The sequence below is a fragment of the Scyliorhinus canicula genome, chromosome 1 (assembly GCF_902713615.1).
Source record: "Scyliorhinus canicula chromosome 1, sScyCan1.1, whole genome shotgun sequence".
Classification (NCBI taxonomy): domain Eukaryota; kingdom Metazoa; phylum Chordata; class Chondrichthyes; order Carcharhiniformes; family Scyliorhinidae; genus Scyliorhinus; species Scyliorhinus canicula.
The window spans coordinates 295255158-295274238 of record NC_052146.1 but is presented as its reverse complement, the minus strand read 5'-3'; the positions used below and the strand labels follow the sequence as shown (position 1 = coordinate 295274238).

The window sequence follows — 19081 nt, the reverse complement described above, 5'->3', positions numbered from 1 at the left end:
ACATTTAGTTAAATATGAATCTGAATAAGGGTACATTACAGCCACCTGTGAATCTAAACATCTCATTGTTTGAGGATGAACCAGCATTTGAGGAATATTGGATCGCTGGACTGTTGGTCTCCAAGTGCCGTATTGAAAAAAGGAGACAATTTGAGCTCAGGTTGGGGCAGAGTGAGTGACCACTGTCAATTGCTATCGTATGTTTTGGACTCCAGAAGTGTTAACCCTGCAGTCATGTGACTGAAACTAACTTTCAGGGACTGCCGTAAAATACAACCTGTGCAAAGCAAATCTGGCAGCAAATCTTAAACATCAGGAAGCAGCTGAACCATCTCAGCTGAATGTCTTCTAATGGAACCAAAGTACTGTATTTCTTTCTGTTTCCAAGTCCACCTGAGAACCAATCTGCTGGCTATTTGTCAACAAGAGGCTTCACAGCTTCATTTGTTTCTGAACGGCCATCACTCCAACAAAAGTATCAACTCAACTTAGAAGATATCAGACCTGCGTCGACATAGACACTGAATTAGAAATTCAATTTTTATAATTATGGCTTTAACTTCATCTGCATCTAACCTGTGTGTATGTGATAGACTGAATGGGAAGTGTGATTGAGATGTTTCATTTCAAAAGTGGAGCAAGTGTGTGATAATAACTTACTTCATTTTTAAAACCATCAAAAAACCTGCTGCTGGGATTTATTTTAAAATAGAAAAAAGTTCAACCTAAAGTTAGGAAATACACCTGACAGACAAACATCCTGATTATGGACTGGAAGGGACCAGACAAATTCTGTCCGTACCAGAAGGTGCTATCGAAGGAGCGTTGGCGAGTTGTTGGTGTGCATCTTGTAGATGGTGTACACTGTAGCCAAGGAGTACCAATGGTGGAGGGAGTGGATGTTTAACAAGTGCTTAGCCACAGTATATTCCTGTCTGGGCTGCTTTTGAATTTGCATTCTAAATGTGAAAGGAGAGTGTGCTAAGCATTAGTATAAGTATTTGTGCTGGTGAAAATTAACTTTTGTCAGTGGCGCAATTATGGGGCTTTTTAAAAAACTATAGTCACCTCTAAGCTTATCTGCAACGATGCCACCTCCAGAATATGAGGGGTGTTCAAATTACCTAACAGCACGTCTTTCGGGACTTGTGGGAGGAAACCGGAGCACCCGGAGGAAACCCACGCAGACACGGGGAGAACGTGCAGACTCCACATAGACAGTGACCCAAGCTGAGAATCAAACCCGGGACCCTGGCGCTGTGAAGCAAAAGTGCTAGCCACTGTGTTACCGTGCCTTGCGTGGAAGGCATTTGATTGTCATTTTCAGCTCAACCATCACGATATGACACAACCAAGATGGAAGATATGAAAAGACAAGTTGAATAATGTACTGTTTTGATGAGTGTTTAATGTTGAAAATTGTGGGAGAAACTAGAAGGTAAAGATTCTCACAGTTTTGAAGATTGAGTTATGAAACTGTGCGGTGAAGCTTAATTTGAACACGTTCAGTGGGGGAAGAGGAAAAGTGTACAGACAGAAAATAAACTTTTGTCTTTCAAGGAGGAATTACAGATAGCTCTTGGGGCTAAATGGATCAAGGGATATTGAGGGAAGGCAGGATCAGGGTATGAACTTGATGATCAGCGATGATCATAATGAATGGTGGAGCAGGCTCGAAGGGCTGAATGGCCTCCTCCAGCTTCTATTTTCTATGTCTGGTCTGCTTTTGAATCCACGTTCTAAATGTGAAAGGACAGCATGCTTAACAATCTAGTCTCCACCCAATACTTTCATTATATATAGATCACTCCCAACTACACCACTACTTCATTGTATCTCTCTTGATCTCCTGTCTTTAGGCTGGTGGAGTTTCACTTGTTAATATACAGCATGAGGAAGCAGCAGACGTATTTAGGAACGTGACCAATAATGAGTTAGTGTTACAAATTGAGAGGCAGGTAAGGGACAATTCAAAGCACATGAAATCATTGTTTGCTATAGGATTTTGTGGATAGCTGGAGCGACTGATGTTTGGCAGCACCCTAACACACCCCAGTTAAAGAAGATAAATAAACACATTACGCCCCATCCCACCCAGGGAAAGCAGAGTTTACACAAACCACTTCTTTGTCAGGCCAGGGTAGGTTAGCCCTGAACACTCTGCTCCTCTAAACCAATAGATTAATTGAATAAATATATGGCACCTTCACCAACATATAATCGAATTTCTAATTCTGTGTACATTAAAAAAAAATGTACAATGGAACTCTTTATTTTTGCTCAGGCAGTTTTAGGAATAATGTGCAGCACGTCTTTTACAAAACATTCATAAAGAAACAGTTTAGAGTCAGATTTGGGGATTTTTGGTTTCTGCTTTTCCTGAACCACTGATTTCTATCTATTCTCCATTATAGAATCATAGAATTTACAGTGCAGAAGGATGCCATTCGGTCCATCGAGTCTGCACCTGCCCTTACAAAGAGCACCCTACTGAAGCCCACGTATCTACCCTATTCCCATAACCCAGTAACACTTAACATTTTTTGGACATTAAAGGCAATTTAGCACGGCCAATCCACCCAACCCGCACATCTTTGGACTGCGGAGCACCCGGAGGAAACCCACGCAGACACGGGGAGAACGTGCTAACTCCGCACAGACTGTGACCCAGCCGGGAATCGAACCTGGGACTCTGGAGCTGTGAAGCAACCGTGCTAACCACTATGCTACTGTGCTGCTCTCTATGCTATCGTGCTGCCTTACTATGCTACCATCTGCCCAAATTATATTGTGTTTAAGCAAAGCAGGTACATTGCCTACACGGTGACAGGACAACATACCATGTTCCTGGAATATTCTAGAAGCAAAATCAATGGACTTAACGGAGAGAAAGGAAACATTTTCTTTTGTCGATGGTCAATTTCCTTTTCTTTCCTACAATTTATTTTTGGAATTCGGAGTTCATACCACATACCATTCGATCTCGGCGGAGGGTGAGCAGTTGGTATACTCTATGCACTGAAATCAGGAACAAGGGACTGGATTTTATGGTCACCCGTTGGGTTTCTTTTCACCAGGGGGGTTGGGTGTAAAATATGAGGGGTTCCCAGCCACCCGACCCCTCAGTCTGGCAGCCCACCTCCATGTTTAAATAAATAATTACATGTCAGTTGAACTTATTATCAAGCCAGTTGACCATACAATATATTGCCCATGGCGTATTATACTTGGCATTGATAGGCAGGCAAGCAGGAGTGGGCAAGTGTTGATAAGGCAGGTAGAGAGGGGTGCGTCCCCTGTGTGCGCCATGCCAAATGTTTAATGCATGCGCCTGGCCTTCAAAACCAGCTCCCTACCTTCCTGAGAACCCAGCACCACCACCTCCTGGGCTGCCTGACCCCAAAAAGGCCCAACATCAAAAAGGCCCCACGTATGTAGCTCCAGTGCCTCTTCCTCATGGGCTTGTTTGTGCTCCCAGTAACACAAACTACTGAGCCGTGGCACTGGCATTCCGATTGGCTGGCAATTCTCAAGGGTGGGACGCCATCCAACTAAACTATCACCCAGTTTAGCCCACCTGCTTTGGCACAGGCTACCAGCCAACTTGCTTTCCTGGGGTTCAGCAGTCTGGTTCCCCCATAAATTCCAGCCCAAGGAGCCTTCTGACAGCAATCTGAGGAGACTGATTGTTCTTTGCGACTGCATCTGCTCATCTAGCCCAGTGGTTAGCACTGTTGCTTCACAGCGCCAGGGTCCCAGGTTCGACTCCCAGCTTGGGTCACTGTCTGTGTGGAGTCCACACGTTCTCCCCGTGTCTGCGTGGGCTTCCTCCGGGCGCTCCGGTTTCCTCCAACACGTCTTGTTAGCTGAATTGGACATTCTGAATTCTCCCTCTGTGCACCCGAACAGACGCCGGAATGGGGCCACTTGGGGCTTTTCACAGTAACATTGCAGTGTTACTGTGAGCCAACTTGTGACAATACAGATTATTATTATTATCAATTTTCTTCAACAGCATGGGTGATACTGAAAATTATGTGCATATTTCTGGGGCTGAACCTTATCCCATCGGTTGCCAGCAGCAGGTTCAGGTTTTGAAACATATTTATCTGAATATGGAATTAGTGAAAGCAGAACTTCTGTTCCTGCCTCCAGCCACCAACTTCCCTGCCATTGTCACTGGGTCACTGCTCCCTCTACTTCCTCCCCCCGCCCTCTCTCGTGCCCTTTCCACGTTAGCTGAGGGTCATTACGGTGCCAGCAGGGGCCTGATCGCCCGTTGCACTGGTCTGTTGCTCTCAGCAGCTCCGTGGATGAGAGTCGATCGGCCCGTGATCAGGGAATGCCTCGGCCCTCACCCTGTAGACGTGCTCACATTTCTCAGCCGCCATGTCACACGAAGCATACATTTACAGGACTATTCATGTGATGTTTTTCAGGTTGGATGTGAGCATGACAATGAGGCCCGTTCAACAGTCGAATGGAAGCCGCCACATCTCTGGCAGGTCGTTTCAATGTCTCCTCCCCCCCCTGTATTAAAACACTGTGGTATAGATCTCATAATGTACAGCTTCCCCTTGGGTTCAACAACAAAAACTTTCATTTATGTAGTGCCTTTAATATAATAAAATATCTCGAAGCTGCTTCACAGGGACGTACAAAATATGACACCGAGAGACATGAGATTTTAGGGCAGGTTGGTTTTAAGGACTGTCTTAAACGAGAAAGGAAATGCAGAAGAGACTTGCTGGCGTGGGGGTGGGGGAGGGAGGGGGGTGGGGGGGGGGGTGACGGGACGGGAGAAATTCTGGAGGTTCTCGTCTAAGTACTAAAAACTGACCATACAGAAATTGCTCTCCAGACTCTATTGCAATTGCAAGCAAGTCTGAGGAAAAAAGAGCTAGCTACATGATAGGTGGTCCTGTCTTGGAGCCAGGAATGACCACCATAATTTTTAAAGTTCCCCGACCAAGCTACAATTAACCTGAGTGATTTGACCTCGTATTTACTGAAGAAGTGGATTTTATTGCTTGAAAGAGACACGGATGCTGCCCAGCAGAATAATACTTCATATTTTGCTTTGAATAAACTTCCCATTCTGAAAAGCAGCACATCCTCTGGCTTACCATGAACAGTAACACAGGCAGTATTTTGGTCCTTAAAATTGGCACATGTGCATCCCGATCAGAATGATGGCTGGACTCAGATGCTTAAATTACGATCAAAACTTGGCTTGCATTCCCTTAATTAGAGTATATTGGCGGCTGAAATCTGATTGACGTGTTCCAGACGTTAAAAGGATTCGATAGGGTGGACGAAGTGAAACTATTTCATCTGTTGGGTGAATCCAGGATGGGGAAATACAAAACGCAGCCAAAATCTGGAATTCTCGCTCCCAAAAGGGTGTGAACGCTGGGACAACTCGAGTTTTCAAGACTAACATTGACAGACTCTTTGCCAGATTCAAGGGGCTGGATTTTCCGATTCTGAGGCTATGTCCCCACGCCGGCGTGGGGATTGGTGGCATTTTACGCCAGAACAAATGGCCACCGATTCTCCATTTTGCTCAGGGCTAGCAGGGCAACAGCGGAGAGCACCCAGCTCTAGCTGCCGATAGGGCCTGTAGAATTGCTGGGTCCGTGGCCGCGCATGTGCAAGGGGGCGGCCTGCAGTGGCCACGGCGTGCTACATGGCGGTGGGCGCTCGTAGACCCGGCCCACAAAAATAGCGCCCCCCCCCCCCTCTTTGGCTGTCTCACGTGCCCTGGACCACTCCCCTACAGTGCCCCCAGCCTCTAATAAAGTCCCCCCTGCCCGCGGATCAGCCCTCCCCCGACTGTGGCGGCGCTGGACTGAATCCGCAGCCGCCACACCGAGTTCCCAACGGGTAAGAGCCCCACGTTGTCGGGAACTTGGCCGGTCAGGGGCGGAGCATCCGGGTGGTGCGGGCCTCAGGCAATGTTCTGAGGCCGTTGATACGTGGCGCAGTGTACTGGAGGGTGCGGAGCATCACGAAAGCAGCACCGACCCGATTTGGTCGGTAACTGTGATTCTCCGGCCGATCGTCGAACGCAATTTCGTCGTCGCCGACCAGCGAATCCAGCCCAGGAGCTTTGACAAAGGGTCATCCGGACCCAAAACGTTAGCTCTTTCCTCTCCCTACAGATGCTGCCAGACTTGCTGAGGTTTTCCAGCATTTTCTCTTGGTTGACAGATTCTTGTTAGGTTGAAGTACCAAGGAATGTGGGGTTGAGGTACAGATTAGCCGCGATAACATGATTTGCTGGCACTGGTTTGGAAATTGAATTGTTTACTCCCGTCCCTTTGTTAGGTTTGCAGAGAAAGCTGTTCCTGGTTGTTCTTAAAACATGCACTAATCTGAAAGGAGGTGCGAAATCCCATGGAATATAAAGAAGGAAGGTTAAATCGAGGAGCAGCAATGCATTCTCACCACAGAAATTACTGCATAAACTCAGCAGGTCTGGCAACATCTGTGAAGAGAGGAACAGAATTAACGCCAAGTCAAACTGATGTCTTCTTCAGAACCTGACAGACTAGTTTCTGCTTATATAAGGTTCTATTGGTGCTGATTGCCTCAGTAAATCTTCAAGGGTGGGCAAAGGGAAATATTAGCACAAAGCCAGTGATCGTGTATCAGCATTCTCACCGTTGAGTTTAATGATAAAGGAAATAGGTGGAGTGTAAAATTTGCTACTACTCCAGGTAACTTGCACCCCCTTCACATCTAAACCTAGACACCGCCTCTCTGGAACAACTGGGCATCACAGTCAACCCCTCACATTAACAAAAGCAAAATACCACGGACAGTGGAAATAAACACAGAGAACGCTGGAAACACTCAGCTGGTCGAACAGCATCTGCGGAGACAGATAAACAGTTACCGTCTCAGGTCAAGGACCTTGCTTCAGAACTGAAGGGAGATTAAAATGTAGTTGTATTTGAGCTTGTGAAAGGGGGAGGGTGGAGGAGAAGGAAAAATAACAAAAGGGAAGGTCTGTGATGGGGTGGATGACGGGAGAGATTAACTGGCAGAAAGATTATTGGTACAAAAAGCAAAAGGAGCAGTAATGGTTAAAGAACAAAGAACATCACAGCACAGGAACAGGCCCTTTGGCCCACCAAGCCTGCGCCAATCCAGATTCCTTATTTAGACCTACTGCTTATGGCCCAAATGATCTGTATCCCTCCATTACCCGCTCATTCATGTGCCTATCAAGATACATCTTAAACGTTGTTATCGTGCCTGCCTCCACCACCTCCACTGGCAATGTGTTCCAGGCACCCTCCACCCTCTGCGTGAAAAAGTTCCCCCGCACATCTCCCCTAAACTTCCCCCTCTCACCTTGAACTTGTGCCCCTTGTAATTGAGTCTTCCACCTTGGGGAAAAAGCTTCTGACTATCCACCCTGTCTATACGCCATGCAATTTTGTAGACCTCAATCAGGTCTCCCCTCAGCCTCCATCTTTCCAACGAAAACAATCTGAGTTTATTCAACCTTTCCTCATAGCTAACACCCTCCTGACCAGGCAACATCCTGGTAAACCTTCTTGCCACTCTCTCCAAAGCATCCACGTCCTTCTGGTAATGTGGCAACCAGAACTGCACGCAATATTCCAAATGTGGCCTAACTAAAGTTTTATACAACTGTAGCATGACCTGCCAACTCTTGTACTCAATGCTCCGGCCTATAAAGGCAAGCATGCCGTATGCCTTCTTGACCACCTTAACCACCTCCATTGCCACTTTCATGGAACTAAGGACCTGAACACCCAGATCCCTCTGTACATACATGGTCCTTAGGGTTCTCCCATTTACTGTATAATTCACACCTGAATTAGATCTTCCAAAATGCATCACCTCGCATTTGTCTGAATTGAACTCCATCTGCCATTTCTCGGCCCAGCTCTCCAGTATACATATATTCTGCTGTATTCTGATAGTCCCCTTCGCTCTCTGCAACTCCACCTATCTTTGTGTCATCTGCAAACTTGCTAATCAGACCATCTACATTTTCCTCCAGAAAATTTATATATATTACAAATAACAGTTGTCGTAAAGAAACAAAATATATGCCCAGAATGGTTGTGAGTGGCAGAATAATGAACAGCTGTGTCCAAAAGCAAAGACGTAGAAAATAAAACATTGGTGGTGGTGGTGGGGGGGGGGGGGGGGGGGGGGGGGGGGGCAGTCGGACAGGGCAGGGTGGCTACAGCGATTATGATCTGAAATTGATGAACCCTCTGTATAGTGTCCAGAAGTGGCAAATTGAATTCTGAGGTGCATTATTTGAGCTCCATTGGAACAATGCCGCAGGCCTTGGTCAGAGATGTCTTCTTGGGAGAAAGATGGAGAATTAAAATGCAAGGCACTGGTAGCTCAGGGTTGCACTTGCAGACTGAGAGGAGGTGTTCTGCAAAGTGGACACCCGATTTGCATTGGATGTCCCCAATGTAGAGGAGACCACATTGTGAGCAGTGCATGTAAACCACTGTTTCACCCAGAAGTAGTATCTGGAACCTTGCACAATGTGAGAGGAGGTCCAGGGGCAAGTGTTGCGCCTCCCGTGTTTGCATGAGAGGTGCCATGGGAGAGAAATGAAGGGTTGGGCATAATTGAGAAATGGAGCAAGGTGTTGTAGAAGCAACAGTGCTTTCAGAATAACGAATATTATTTTTAAAACTATCAGCTTTATCAACTAATATTCATTATTAGCCCACTGATTCTCACAGATACTTTGGCTACAGTTCCTCACACCTTGCTTCCTTTAAGAACTCCAATCCATTCTCCCAGCTTCCCTGTCATATCTGTTCTGATGATCTAACCTTCTACAACATTCCGACATGCCTTCCTTGTTCCTCGTTCCTTAACCCAAACTCTTTCCACTATGGTTGACAACGTCCTCAATGGTATCCAACACATTGTACGCATTTCTGTTCTCATCCTGCCCCCTACATCCAGAACAGCAGAAGGGTTTCCCTAGTCCTCACCTTCCACCACACCAGTCTCTGCATCAATAGATTATCCTCCGTCATTCCCGCGACCTCCTGTATAATGTAACCAAACATATCTTCCCCTTGCCTCTCCTGGGAAGGACCATTCCCTCTCTGACATCCTGATGCACTCCTCATCCGCTTCCCAATCCTAAATTGGTCAGTCAGGCTCACAGTGTGGTGCATTTGTGTATACTGGAAGCTACATATATTACACAGGACACTGTTCTTTGCAGACAGAAAGAACATGTGCACACATTGTGCCTGTTTCAGCTAAGCAAAATAAGTGACAGCCATTTGCTGACTTATTCCTCAGGGCAATGCCTTGACCAATCAGGGTCAAGATGCCTGCTTGATTTTCTAACAGCCCTAGTCAGTTAACTGCCAATCACCATCAACTGGTGCATTCTCCATGGCAATGCCTCGAGCAGTGAGAGGCCCCTGCTGACCAATCAGCACTATCTTCTCATACAATAGAAATTTTTGTTTTCCTCTTATATTGGCAAAGTGTCCTGATGAAGGCAAGACGAAAAGCTTCGATATGTCTACTTTTTTTTTACAGCAGTATTCAAGTTCCATACTGCCAAATAACTATTTGCCTTCTTTGATTCTATATTAAACTAGTAGCCAAAGTCCTCTTCAGGTGCCCATGGTAGGGTGTCAGCAATCAGAAATAAACAGTGACACGTAAAACGTTTCCTACTGATGTCCGAGCAATTAATCATCTCCAAAAGCTTCACAGATCCATAAAAGAAATGGGTAGTGGCAGAAAATGAACCAAGAACTATGAATAAATATCAACAATGCGCTCAGAATTTTGTGCTATGGGTGGAAGGCTGCGGCATAAGAGACCGGATGAATGGTGACAACTTTTACTGTCTGACCCATCTGCCAGCCTTCTGTTTCCTGCCTGCGGTGAGTATTCAGGCAGCTGATCTGGTATATCCTGCACATTCCTGCCCTTGTCCAACAGTCGTACAACTGACTGCCACACCGATTGCACAATTAACTCCCAAACGCTATGAAACCACAGCAAATCATTTTTGCCACAAATCAGTTCTAATTAAAAGCAAAATACTGTGGATGCTGGAATATATGAAATAAAAAACAAAATTCTGGGTAAACTCAGCAGGTTTGGCAACATCTGTGGAGAGAGAAATGGGGTTACTGTTTTGAGTCCACATAACTTCTGCCGAACCCTTCGAAATTCTTGACCACTATTTAGTTCTAGTTTATGTAATAACAATAAAGCAACGTTTTGTTTGCTGATCCTCTAACTTTGTCTTTTATTCATGGCAGCACTCTGTAAAGAAACCTAAAAAAAAACGGCACAGTTCAAGGACATTTAACAACGGTAGATTGCCATGGATCGTTCTAGCAACCTCTCTAATGACTATAGTCATCGTGATGGGGGCATTGAAACTGACAGCTGTAAAGAAATGAAATAAAACCCCACTTTTTCAATGTAATAACCTATATGATTGCCAGTATCTTTATTCTTTTGTTACAACAAATGACAGCCATTTCAAACTATAAGTGATGAGGAAAGGTGGCACAAAATGGAAATATGGTTTAAAAATGCAGCTTCTGGGAATCTGAAACATCAGAGATAATACCTAAACGCACAACGAGATCGGTCAACATTTGTAATAGGAAGAATCATAGGAGGCCATTTGGCCCATTACGTCCGCACTGACCCTCCAAAACAGCACCCCATCCCTGTCACTCCCCCTAACCTTTGAGCACAGAGGGAAAATTTAGCATGGCCATGGCCAATCCACCACCTAACCTGTACTTCTTTGATGTGGAGATGCCAGCGTTGGACTGGGGTGAGTACAGTAAGAAGTCTGATAACACCAGGTTAAAGTCCAACAGGTTTGTTTCAAACACGAGCTTTCGGAGCACTGCTCCTTCCTCAGGTGAATGGAGAGGTATGTTCCAGAAACATTTATATAGACAAAGTCAGAGATGCCAGACAATGCTTGGAATGCGAGCATTTGCGGGTAATCAAATCATTACAGATCCAGAGATATGGGGTAATCCCAGATTAAAGAGGTGTGAATTGTCTCAAGGCAGGACAATTGGTAGGATTTTGCAAGCCCGGGCCAGATGGTGGGGGGTGGCTGTAATGCGACATGAATCCAAGATCACGGTTGAGGCCGCACTCATGCGTGCGGAACTTAGCTATAAGTTTTTGCTCGGCAATTCTGCGTTGTCGTCTGTCCTGAAGACCGCCTTGGAGAACGCTTACCCGGAGATCAGAGGCTGAATGCCCTTGACTGCTGAAGTGTTCCCCGACTGGAAGGGAACATTCCTGCCTGGTGATTGTCGCACGATGCCCGTTCATTCTTGTCGCAGTGTCAGCATGGTCTCATTGGTCGAGTCGCAGGAGTATGTGCCGCGTACCTGGTGGGTGGTGTTACCACGTGTAATGGTGGTATCCATGTCGATGATCTGGCATGTCTTGCAGAGATTGCCCTGGCAGGGTTGTGTGGTGTCGTGGTCGCTGTTCTGAAGACTGGGTAATTTGCTGCAAACAATGACTTGTTTGAGGTTGCGCGGTTGTTTGAAGGCAAGTAGTGGGGGTGTGAGGATGACCTTGGCAAGATGTTCATCTTCATTGATGATGTGTTGAAGGCTGCGAAGAAGATGTTGTAGTTTCTCCGGCCCAGGAAAGTACTGGACGATGAACGGTACTCTGTCAGTTGTGAGGGCGAAACCCACACAAACACAGGGAGAATGTGCAAACTCCACACGGACAGTGACCCAGAGCCGGGATCGAACCTGGGACCTCGGCGCCGTGAGGCAGCAGGGCTAATCCACTGAGCGCTGTGCTGCCCCTAATGGTTTACTTTAAGAAAGTCTCCATTTGCTGTGGCTGACACCTCTTTGGTACATCTAGAGTGAAGGCAGGGAGAAAAAAATAACTTCAATTATATATACCTGATTCATCTTCAACTTTCAATAGACATTTGGTTGCAGTGGAAATATTTCTATTTGGCCATGTAAGCTATTGTGAAAATGAATGATAATTGTAATGTTAGCTGAGCATGTCTCCATTGTCACCCCTGGATCCGAGCTGCAATGAGGGGGGTTATTGATCCTCCTCCATTACTTCTCCCTAACTGAGGAAGCATGCACATGACCTTCCGTGGGGCGGCCGCTGGGTGTCGCTGCGAGTCGCAGCCGCTCCCTCCACCACGTCCTTCTGCACCGGCGCCCCCGGGTGGTGAGGAGGACTGGATTTCCACCACCGCCGCCGCCTTCTGAGGCTGCAGCGCCCCCGGGCGGTGAGGAGGACTGGATTTCCACCACCACCGCCGCCTTCTAGGGCTGCAGCGCCCCCGGGCGGTGAGGAGGACTGGATTTCCACCACCGCCGCCGCCTTCTAGGGCTGCAGCGCCCCCGGGCGGTGGGGAGGACTGAATGTCCACCACCAGCACCGCTTTCTGAGGCTGCAGCGCCCCCGGGCGGTGAGGAGGACTGGATTTCCACCACCAGCACCGCTTTCTGAGGCTGTACGTCCCCGGGCGGTGGGGAGGACTGAATGTCCACCACCAGCACCGCTTTCTGAGGCTGTAGCGCCCCCGGGCGGTGGGGAGGACTGAATGTCCACCACCAGCACCGCTTTCTGAGGCTGTAGCGCCCCCGGGCGGGTGGGGAGGGACTGAATGTCCACCACCAGCTCCGCTTTCTGAGGCTGCAGCGCCCCAGGGCGGTGGGGAGGACTGAATGTCCACCACCAGCTCCGCTTTCTGAGGCTGCAGCGCCCCAGGGCGGTGGGGAGGACTGAGGTGCGGCTTCGCCTTTTGTCCGCCGACGATGGGGACGGGGGCAGAGTGGATGCCGTGAGAGACGAGTTGGCGCGCCCGCCCTTGCTGGAGGAGCGGCCGTTGGGGGCGGCGTCTGGCCCGGTGAGACGGAGGGTGCCAGGATTGGGCTGGGCGGCGCCGGGGGGAGGGGGAAGCCGGTGAGGATCGCCCCGGGTCGGGGCTGAGGGAGGAGGAGGAGGGGAAGCCCAGCTAGCGCTCCCTGTCCATCCGCCGGCCGGCCGGCTGGAGCGACCGCCTGAGAATGGCCAACGAGCTGGTGATCCTCAATGTGTACGACATGGTGAGTGAGCGGCAATTCAACCCTCAATACAACTTATAGTAACTCACATTAGCTCAGAGGCTGTGTGTAAATAACTATAAATTACCGCTCAGCCTGCTTCAAGGTTCTATTGCTGCCAATGTAAACTCAGGAAATTTAGGACCAAAAAAGTGAAGCAGGTCTCAACCCCGGCTCCAAACCCACCCACCCCAACCCCGGCTCCAAACCCACCCACCCCCAACCCCGGCTCCAAACCCACCCACCCCCAACCCCGGCTCCAAACCCACCCACCCCCAACCCCGGCTCCAAACCCACCCACCCACCCCCAACCCCGGCTCCAAACCCACCCCCCCACCCCCAACCCCGGCTCCAAACCCACCCCCCACCCCCAACCCCGGCTCCAAACCCACCCCCCCACCCCCAACCCCGGCTCCAAACCCACCCCCCCACCCCCAACCCCGCTCCAAACCCACCCCCCCCACCCCCGTTCCAAACCCACCCCACCCCCCCCCCCCCCAACCCCGGTTCCAAACCCCCCCCAACCCCGGTTCCAAACCCACCCCACCCCCCCCCCCCCCCCAACCCCGGTTCCAAACCCACCCCACCCCCCCCCCCCCCCCCCCAACCCCCCCACCCCACCCCCCCCCCCCCCCCCCAACCCCGTTCCAAACCCCCCCACCCCCCCCCCCCCCAACCCCGGTTCCAAACCCACCCCACCCCCCCCCCCCCCCCCAACCCCCAAACCCACCCCACCCCCCCCCCCCCCCCAACCCCCCAAACCCACCCCACCCCCCCCCCCCCCCAACCCCCCAAACCCCCCCACCCCCCCCCCCCCCCAACCCCCCAAACCCACCCCACCCCCCCCCCCCCCAACCCCCCCACCCCACCACCCCCCCCCCCCCCAACCCCCAAACCCACCCCACCCCCCCCCCCCCCCCAAACCCCGGTTCCAAACCCCCCCCCCCCCCCCCCCCCCCCCAACCCCGGTTCCAAACCCACCCCACCCCCCCCCCCCCAACCCCGGTTCCAAACCCACCCCACCCCCCCCCCCCCCACCCCGGTTCCAAACCCACCCCACCCCCCCCCCCCCCCCAACCCCGGTTCCAAACCCACCCCACCCCCCCCCCCCCCCAACCCCGTTCCAAACCCACCCCACCCCCCCCCCCCAACCCCGTTCCAACCCACCCCACCCCCCCCCCCCAACCCCGTTCCAAACCCACCCCACCCCCCCCCCCCAACCCCCCAAACCCACCCCACCCCCCCCCCCCCAACCCCGCCAACACCCCACCCCCCCCCCCCCCCCCAACCCCGTTCCAAACCCACCCCACCCCCCCCCCCCAACCCCGGTTCCAAACCCACCCCACCCCCCCCCCAACCCCGGTTCCAAACCCACCCCACCCCCCCCCCCCAACCCCGTTCCAAACCCACCCCACCCCCCCCCCCCCAACCCCGGTTCCAACCCCCCCACCCCCCCCCCCCCAACCCCCGGTTCCAAACCCACCCCACCCCCCCCCCAACCCCGCTCCAAACCCCCCCCCCAACCCCGGCTCAACCCCCGGCTAAACCCCCCCCCCAACCCCGGCTCAACCCCCCCCCCCCAACCCCGGCTCAACCCCCCCCCCCCCAAACCCCGGCTCAACCCCCGGCTAAACCCCCCCCCAACCCCGGCTCAACCCCCCCCCCCAACCCCGCTCAACCCCCCCCCCCCCCCCAACCCCGGCTCAACCCCCCCCCCCCCCAACCCCGGCTCAACCCCCCCCCCAACCCCGGCTCACCCCCCCCCCCAACCCCGGCTCAACCCCCCCCCCCCCCCAACCCCGGCTCAACCCCCCCCCCCCCCAACCCCGGCCCAACCCCCCCCCCAACCCCGGCTCAACCCCCCCCCCCCCCAACCCCGGCTCAACCCCCCCCCCACCCCGGCTCAACCCCCCCCCCCCAACCCCGGCTCAACCCCCCCCCCCCAACCCCGGCTCAACCCCCCCCCCCCCAACCCCGGCTCAAACCCCCCCCCCCCAACCCCGGCTCAACCCCCCCGTCTCAACCCCCCCCCCCAACCCCGGCTCAACCCAACCCCGGCTCAACCCCCCCCCAACCCGGCTCCACCCCCCCCCCAACCCGGCTCCACCCCCCCCCTGGCTCCACCCCCCCCCCCCCCGCTCCACCCCCCCCCCCGCTCCACCCCCCCCCGCTCCAGCCCCCCCCGACCCCGCCTCCACCCCCCCCCCCGACCCCTCCTCCACCCCCCCCCGACCCCGCCTCCACCCCCCCCGACCCCGCCTCCACCCCCCCCCCCCCCGACCCCGGCTCCACCCCCCCCAACCCCGGCTCCACCCCCCCCCCCAACCCCGGCTCCACCCCCCCCCAACCCCGGCTCCACCCCCCCCCCCCCAACCCCGGCTCCACCCCCCCCCCAACCCCGGCTCCACCCCCCCCCAACCCCGGCTCCAACCCACCCAGACCCCCGGCTCCAACCCACCCCCCAACCCCGGGTCCAAACCCACCCCCCAACCCCGGGTCCAAACCCCGGCTCCAACCCACCCCCCAACCCCGGGTCCAAACCCACCCCCCAACCCCGGGTCCAAACCCACCCCCCAACCCCGGGTCCAAACCCACCCCCCAACCCCGGCTCCAAACCCACGCTCCAAACCCAACCCCCAATCCCGGCTCAAAACCCACCCCCCAACCCCGGGTCAAAACCCACTCAAACACACTTCTCATCCATTCAAACCTTTAAAAAAAAAAAAATTCATTGTTTCCAATTGAGGGGCAATTTAGCATGGCCAATCAACCTACCCTGCACATCTTTGGGTTGTGGGGTGGGTGGGTGGGTGGGGGGGGGGGGGGGGCACGCGAAACCCACGCAAACAGAGAGAGAATGTGCAAACTCCACATGGACAGTGACCCAGTGCTGGGATCGAACCTGCGACCTCAGCCCTGTGAGGCAGCAGTGCTACCCACTGCGCCACTCATCCATTCAGTCCTAGTATAAATGTAATTATATACACACACACACACACACACACACACACACACACACGCACGTATACGTGTATATAATTGCACTTTTGAACCAAGAAGAATCTAATTTGCCTTAAGCAAATAAGTCAAATTCAGTTTTGTCACATTTGTGATGTTTTTAAAAATCTGGGGTTATTCCTATTGTTTCTTAAACCAATGTCTTAGTAATTGGCTGATCTTATTGCTTACATTATAGCTTGGTGATTTGGTTCAAAAAAAGAATAAATTAACTTTTTAAACAGTAAAGATATTTGTTGCATTTTGGTGATTCACGAAATGGTTTCTGTGATAAAAGTCACTAAATTCAGCTGAAGTGGAACCTTTCAAAACAGAAACCTTGCTTGAAGCTGACTGGCACTTTTTGTTGCAAATTAAAGTGTTTCTTTGAAATTATTACTGACAGCGCACCTGTTTGTTTAACTTCCCAAAAATGAGATTCAGCCGGACCACTTTGTGTCAAGATAATTTTAGTTCTTGTTGAATAACTTGAATCAGATGCATTTACAAAGTTTGCAGTTTACTCTTTGTGAATTTTGAGTGAGACTCAAATAAACTAACCCTGTGGGATTACAAATGTATGTAGAACTCCACAACGTTGTCAACTTTAATGGCCCAACAGATGGTGGCACAGTGGTAATGTCGTATGGTACTGGACTGGCAATCCAGAGACTCAGACTGCTGGGTTCAAATCCACTGTGTGAGCTATTGGAACTGGATTTAAGATTTTTTAAAAACAGTGACGGCAACCAGTTCGCTAATATTCTTTCAGGAAGGTATTCTTCTATCCTTACCCAGCCTGGCCTACTTGTGACACCAGGCCCACAGCAATGTGGTTGACTCTTGGATTGCCCTCCGACATGACCAAGCAAACCATTCTGTTTAAGACCAATTTGGGGTGGTTAGCAAGATGCCCAAATCACATTATCTGTCTTGTTAGCATGTAAAACTCAAGGGAAAAGATTCACAAAGTGTCCCACTCCCACCTAACCCCTGAATGGAATCAGTTCAATTGATGCAACATGGGGTTCCCCTCACACAGGTTAGTGAACCTGAGGAAGGAGTTGCGCTCCAGAAGCTAGTGATTCGAAACAAACCTGTTGGACTTTAACCTGGTGTTTAAGATTTCTTACTGTGCCCACCCTAGTCAAACGCTGGCACCTCCACATTTTGTCAAGTAAGCTTTGGGAAAGGATTGCTCTGGTTGCCTGCGTTTAGCAACATTGTAAATGCAATTGAAAAATGCATGAGGAGCAGAGGAACCAATCTACCACCAAGATTAGCTTAAGTTTTAAAAGTTTTAAAAAAAATTTAGAGTACCCAATTCATTTTTTCGAATTAAGGGGCAATTTAGCGTGGCCAATCCACCTAGACTGCACATCTTTGGGTTGTGGATGCGAAACCCACGCAAACACTGGGAGAATGTGCAAACTCCACACGGACAGTGACCCAGAGCCGGAATCGAACCTGGGACCTCGGCGCCGTGAGGCAGCAATGCTAACCAAGTTTTTAAAAGTTAATATTCATCAAGATGTTTTTCATCCTTATATGTTTAATGGGATTATTCCAAAGTGAAGGGGTTCAGAGACATGTCTTAGCAGTTTCTAAACACCCACAACGGGATTCTCCGTCGGCAGGATCCTCCACGCTGCCGGCAGCACACCCGCATCTGCGCGTTTCCCGATGGCCTGGGGTGGCCCACACTGGGAACTCCAATTGGCCGGCTGCGGGAATGGAGAATCCCGCTACCGGTGGGGGCACGCCCCGCCGAAAAATGGGGCTGGCGGGATGAAGAATCCTGCCCCTCGTTTATCTTCTAACAATTCTCTTGTGAGTTGCTGGTTGGGTGCAGTATCGAAGAAGATGAACAATGTGTTCACACAAAGTTTTCATTATGATTTGGGTAGCAGCGTGAACTTTGTAGTTTGAGGTAATTGCCAGTGTTTCGAGCTCTGATGGAATGGCTTTACTTGCTGTGTTACCCCACATACAATATATTTTCTCTTCCAGACCCAGAAAGACAGTATTGCGTTTATACCACACTTTTTATAACTATTGAAGATCTAGAAGCTCTTTATAGCCAACCAATTAAATACATTTTGTTAACTGTAGCCATTCTTGTAATGCAGGAAATGCATCAGTCAATTTACGCACAGCAAGGGCAGCACGGTGGCACAGTGGTTAGCATTGCTGCCTCCGGCGCTGAGGACCCGGGTTCGAATCCCGGCTCCGGGTCACTGTCCGTGAAGAGTTTGCACATTCTCCCCATGTCTGCGTGGGTTTCACCCCCACAACCCAAAAGATGTGCAGGGTAGGTGGATTGGCCACGCTAAATTGCCCTTAATTGGAAAAAATAATTGGGTACTCTAAATTTTTTTTTTAAATTTACGCACAGCATGCTCCCACAGACATCAATGTATCATAGAATTCACAATGCAGAAGGAGGCCATTCGGCCCATCGAGTCTGTATCGACCCTTGGAAAGAGCACCCTACTAAAGCTCACACCTCTACCCTATCCCAGTAACCCCACCTAACCTTTTTCGACACTAAGGGGCAATTTATCATGGCCAATCCACTGAACCTGCACATCTTTGGACTGTGGGAGGAAACCGGAGTACCCGGAGGAAAGCCATGCAGACACAGGGAGAACGTGCAAAGATTGGGAGTGAGAGAGTGAGATTTCAGAATTACCTGTACTTAGTTGGGCACCTGTGCGATTTCAAGTAGCTTCTTATCCAATTTCATGCATTAATTTCCAATATTGAATTTTTTGAAAATTCATTTTTACGCGATGTGGGCGTCGCTGGCTGGACATAGAATTTACAGTGCAGAAGGAGGCCATTCGGCCGATCGAATCTGCAACAGCCCTTGGAAAGAGCACCCCACTTAAGCCGACACCTCCATCCAATACCCGTAACCCAGCAACCCCACCCAACACCTTTGGACACTAACGGCAATTTAT

The 19081-nt window shown here is 51.1% G+C and overlaps 2 protein-coding genes across 5 annotated transcripts in view; both read left to right on the top strand.

Moving 5' to 3' along the window:
• Nucleotides 1-10487, top strand: part of LOC119978128 (synaptojanin-2-binding protein-like) — a 34149-nt gene extending 23662 nt beyond the window's left edge. Inside the window, exons 3-5 of one of the 4 annotated variants that reach the window (XM_038819569.1) lie at nucleotides 1860-1958; nucleotides 4440-4501; nucleotides 10311-10487. In XM_038819569.1, coding sequence (XP_038675497.1) covers nucleotides 1860-1958; nucleotides 4440-4501; nucleotides 10311-10320 — 171 coding nt within the window. In that variant the 3' untranslated portion in view covers nucleotides 10321-10487. Of the gene's footprint in view, nucleotides 1-1859; nucleotides 1959-4439; nucleotides 4506-10310 lie in introns of all 4 variants that reach the window. The other 3 variants (XM_038819541.1, XM_038819559.1, XM_038819550.1) reach the window with 3 other exon arrangements.
• Nucleotides 10488-12797: 2310 nt separating this feature from the next.
• Nucleotides 12798-19081, top strand: part of desi2 (desumoylating isopeptidase 2) — an 84286-nt gene continuing 78002 nt past the window's right edge. The window contains exon 1 of the mRNA XM_038815576.1: nucleotides 12798-13124. Coding sequence (XP_038671504.1) covers nucleotides 13086-13124 — 39 coding nt within the window. The 5' untranslated portion in view covers nucleotides 12798-13085. The remainder of the gene's footprint in view (nucleotides 13125-19081) is intronic.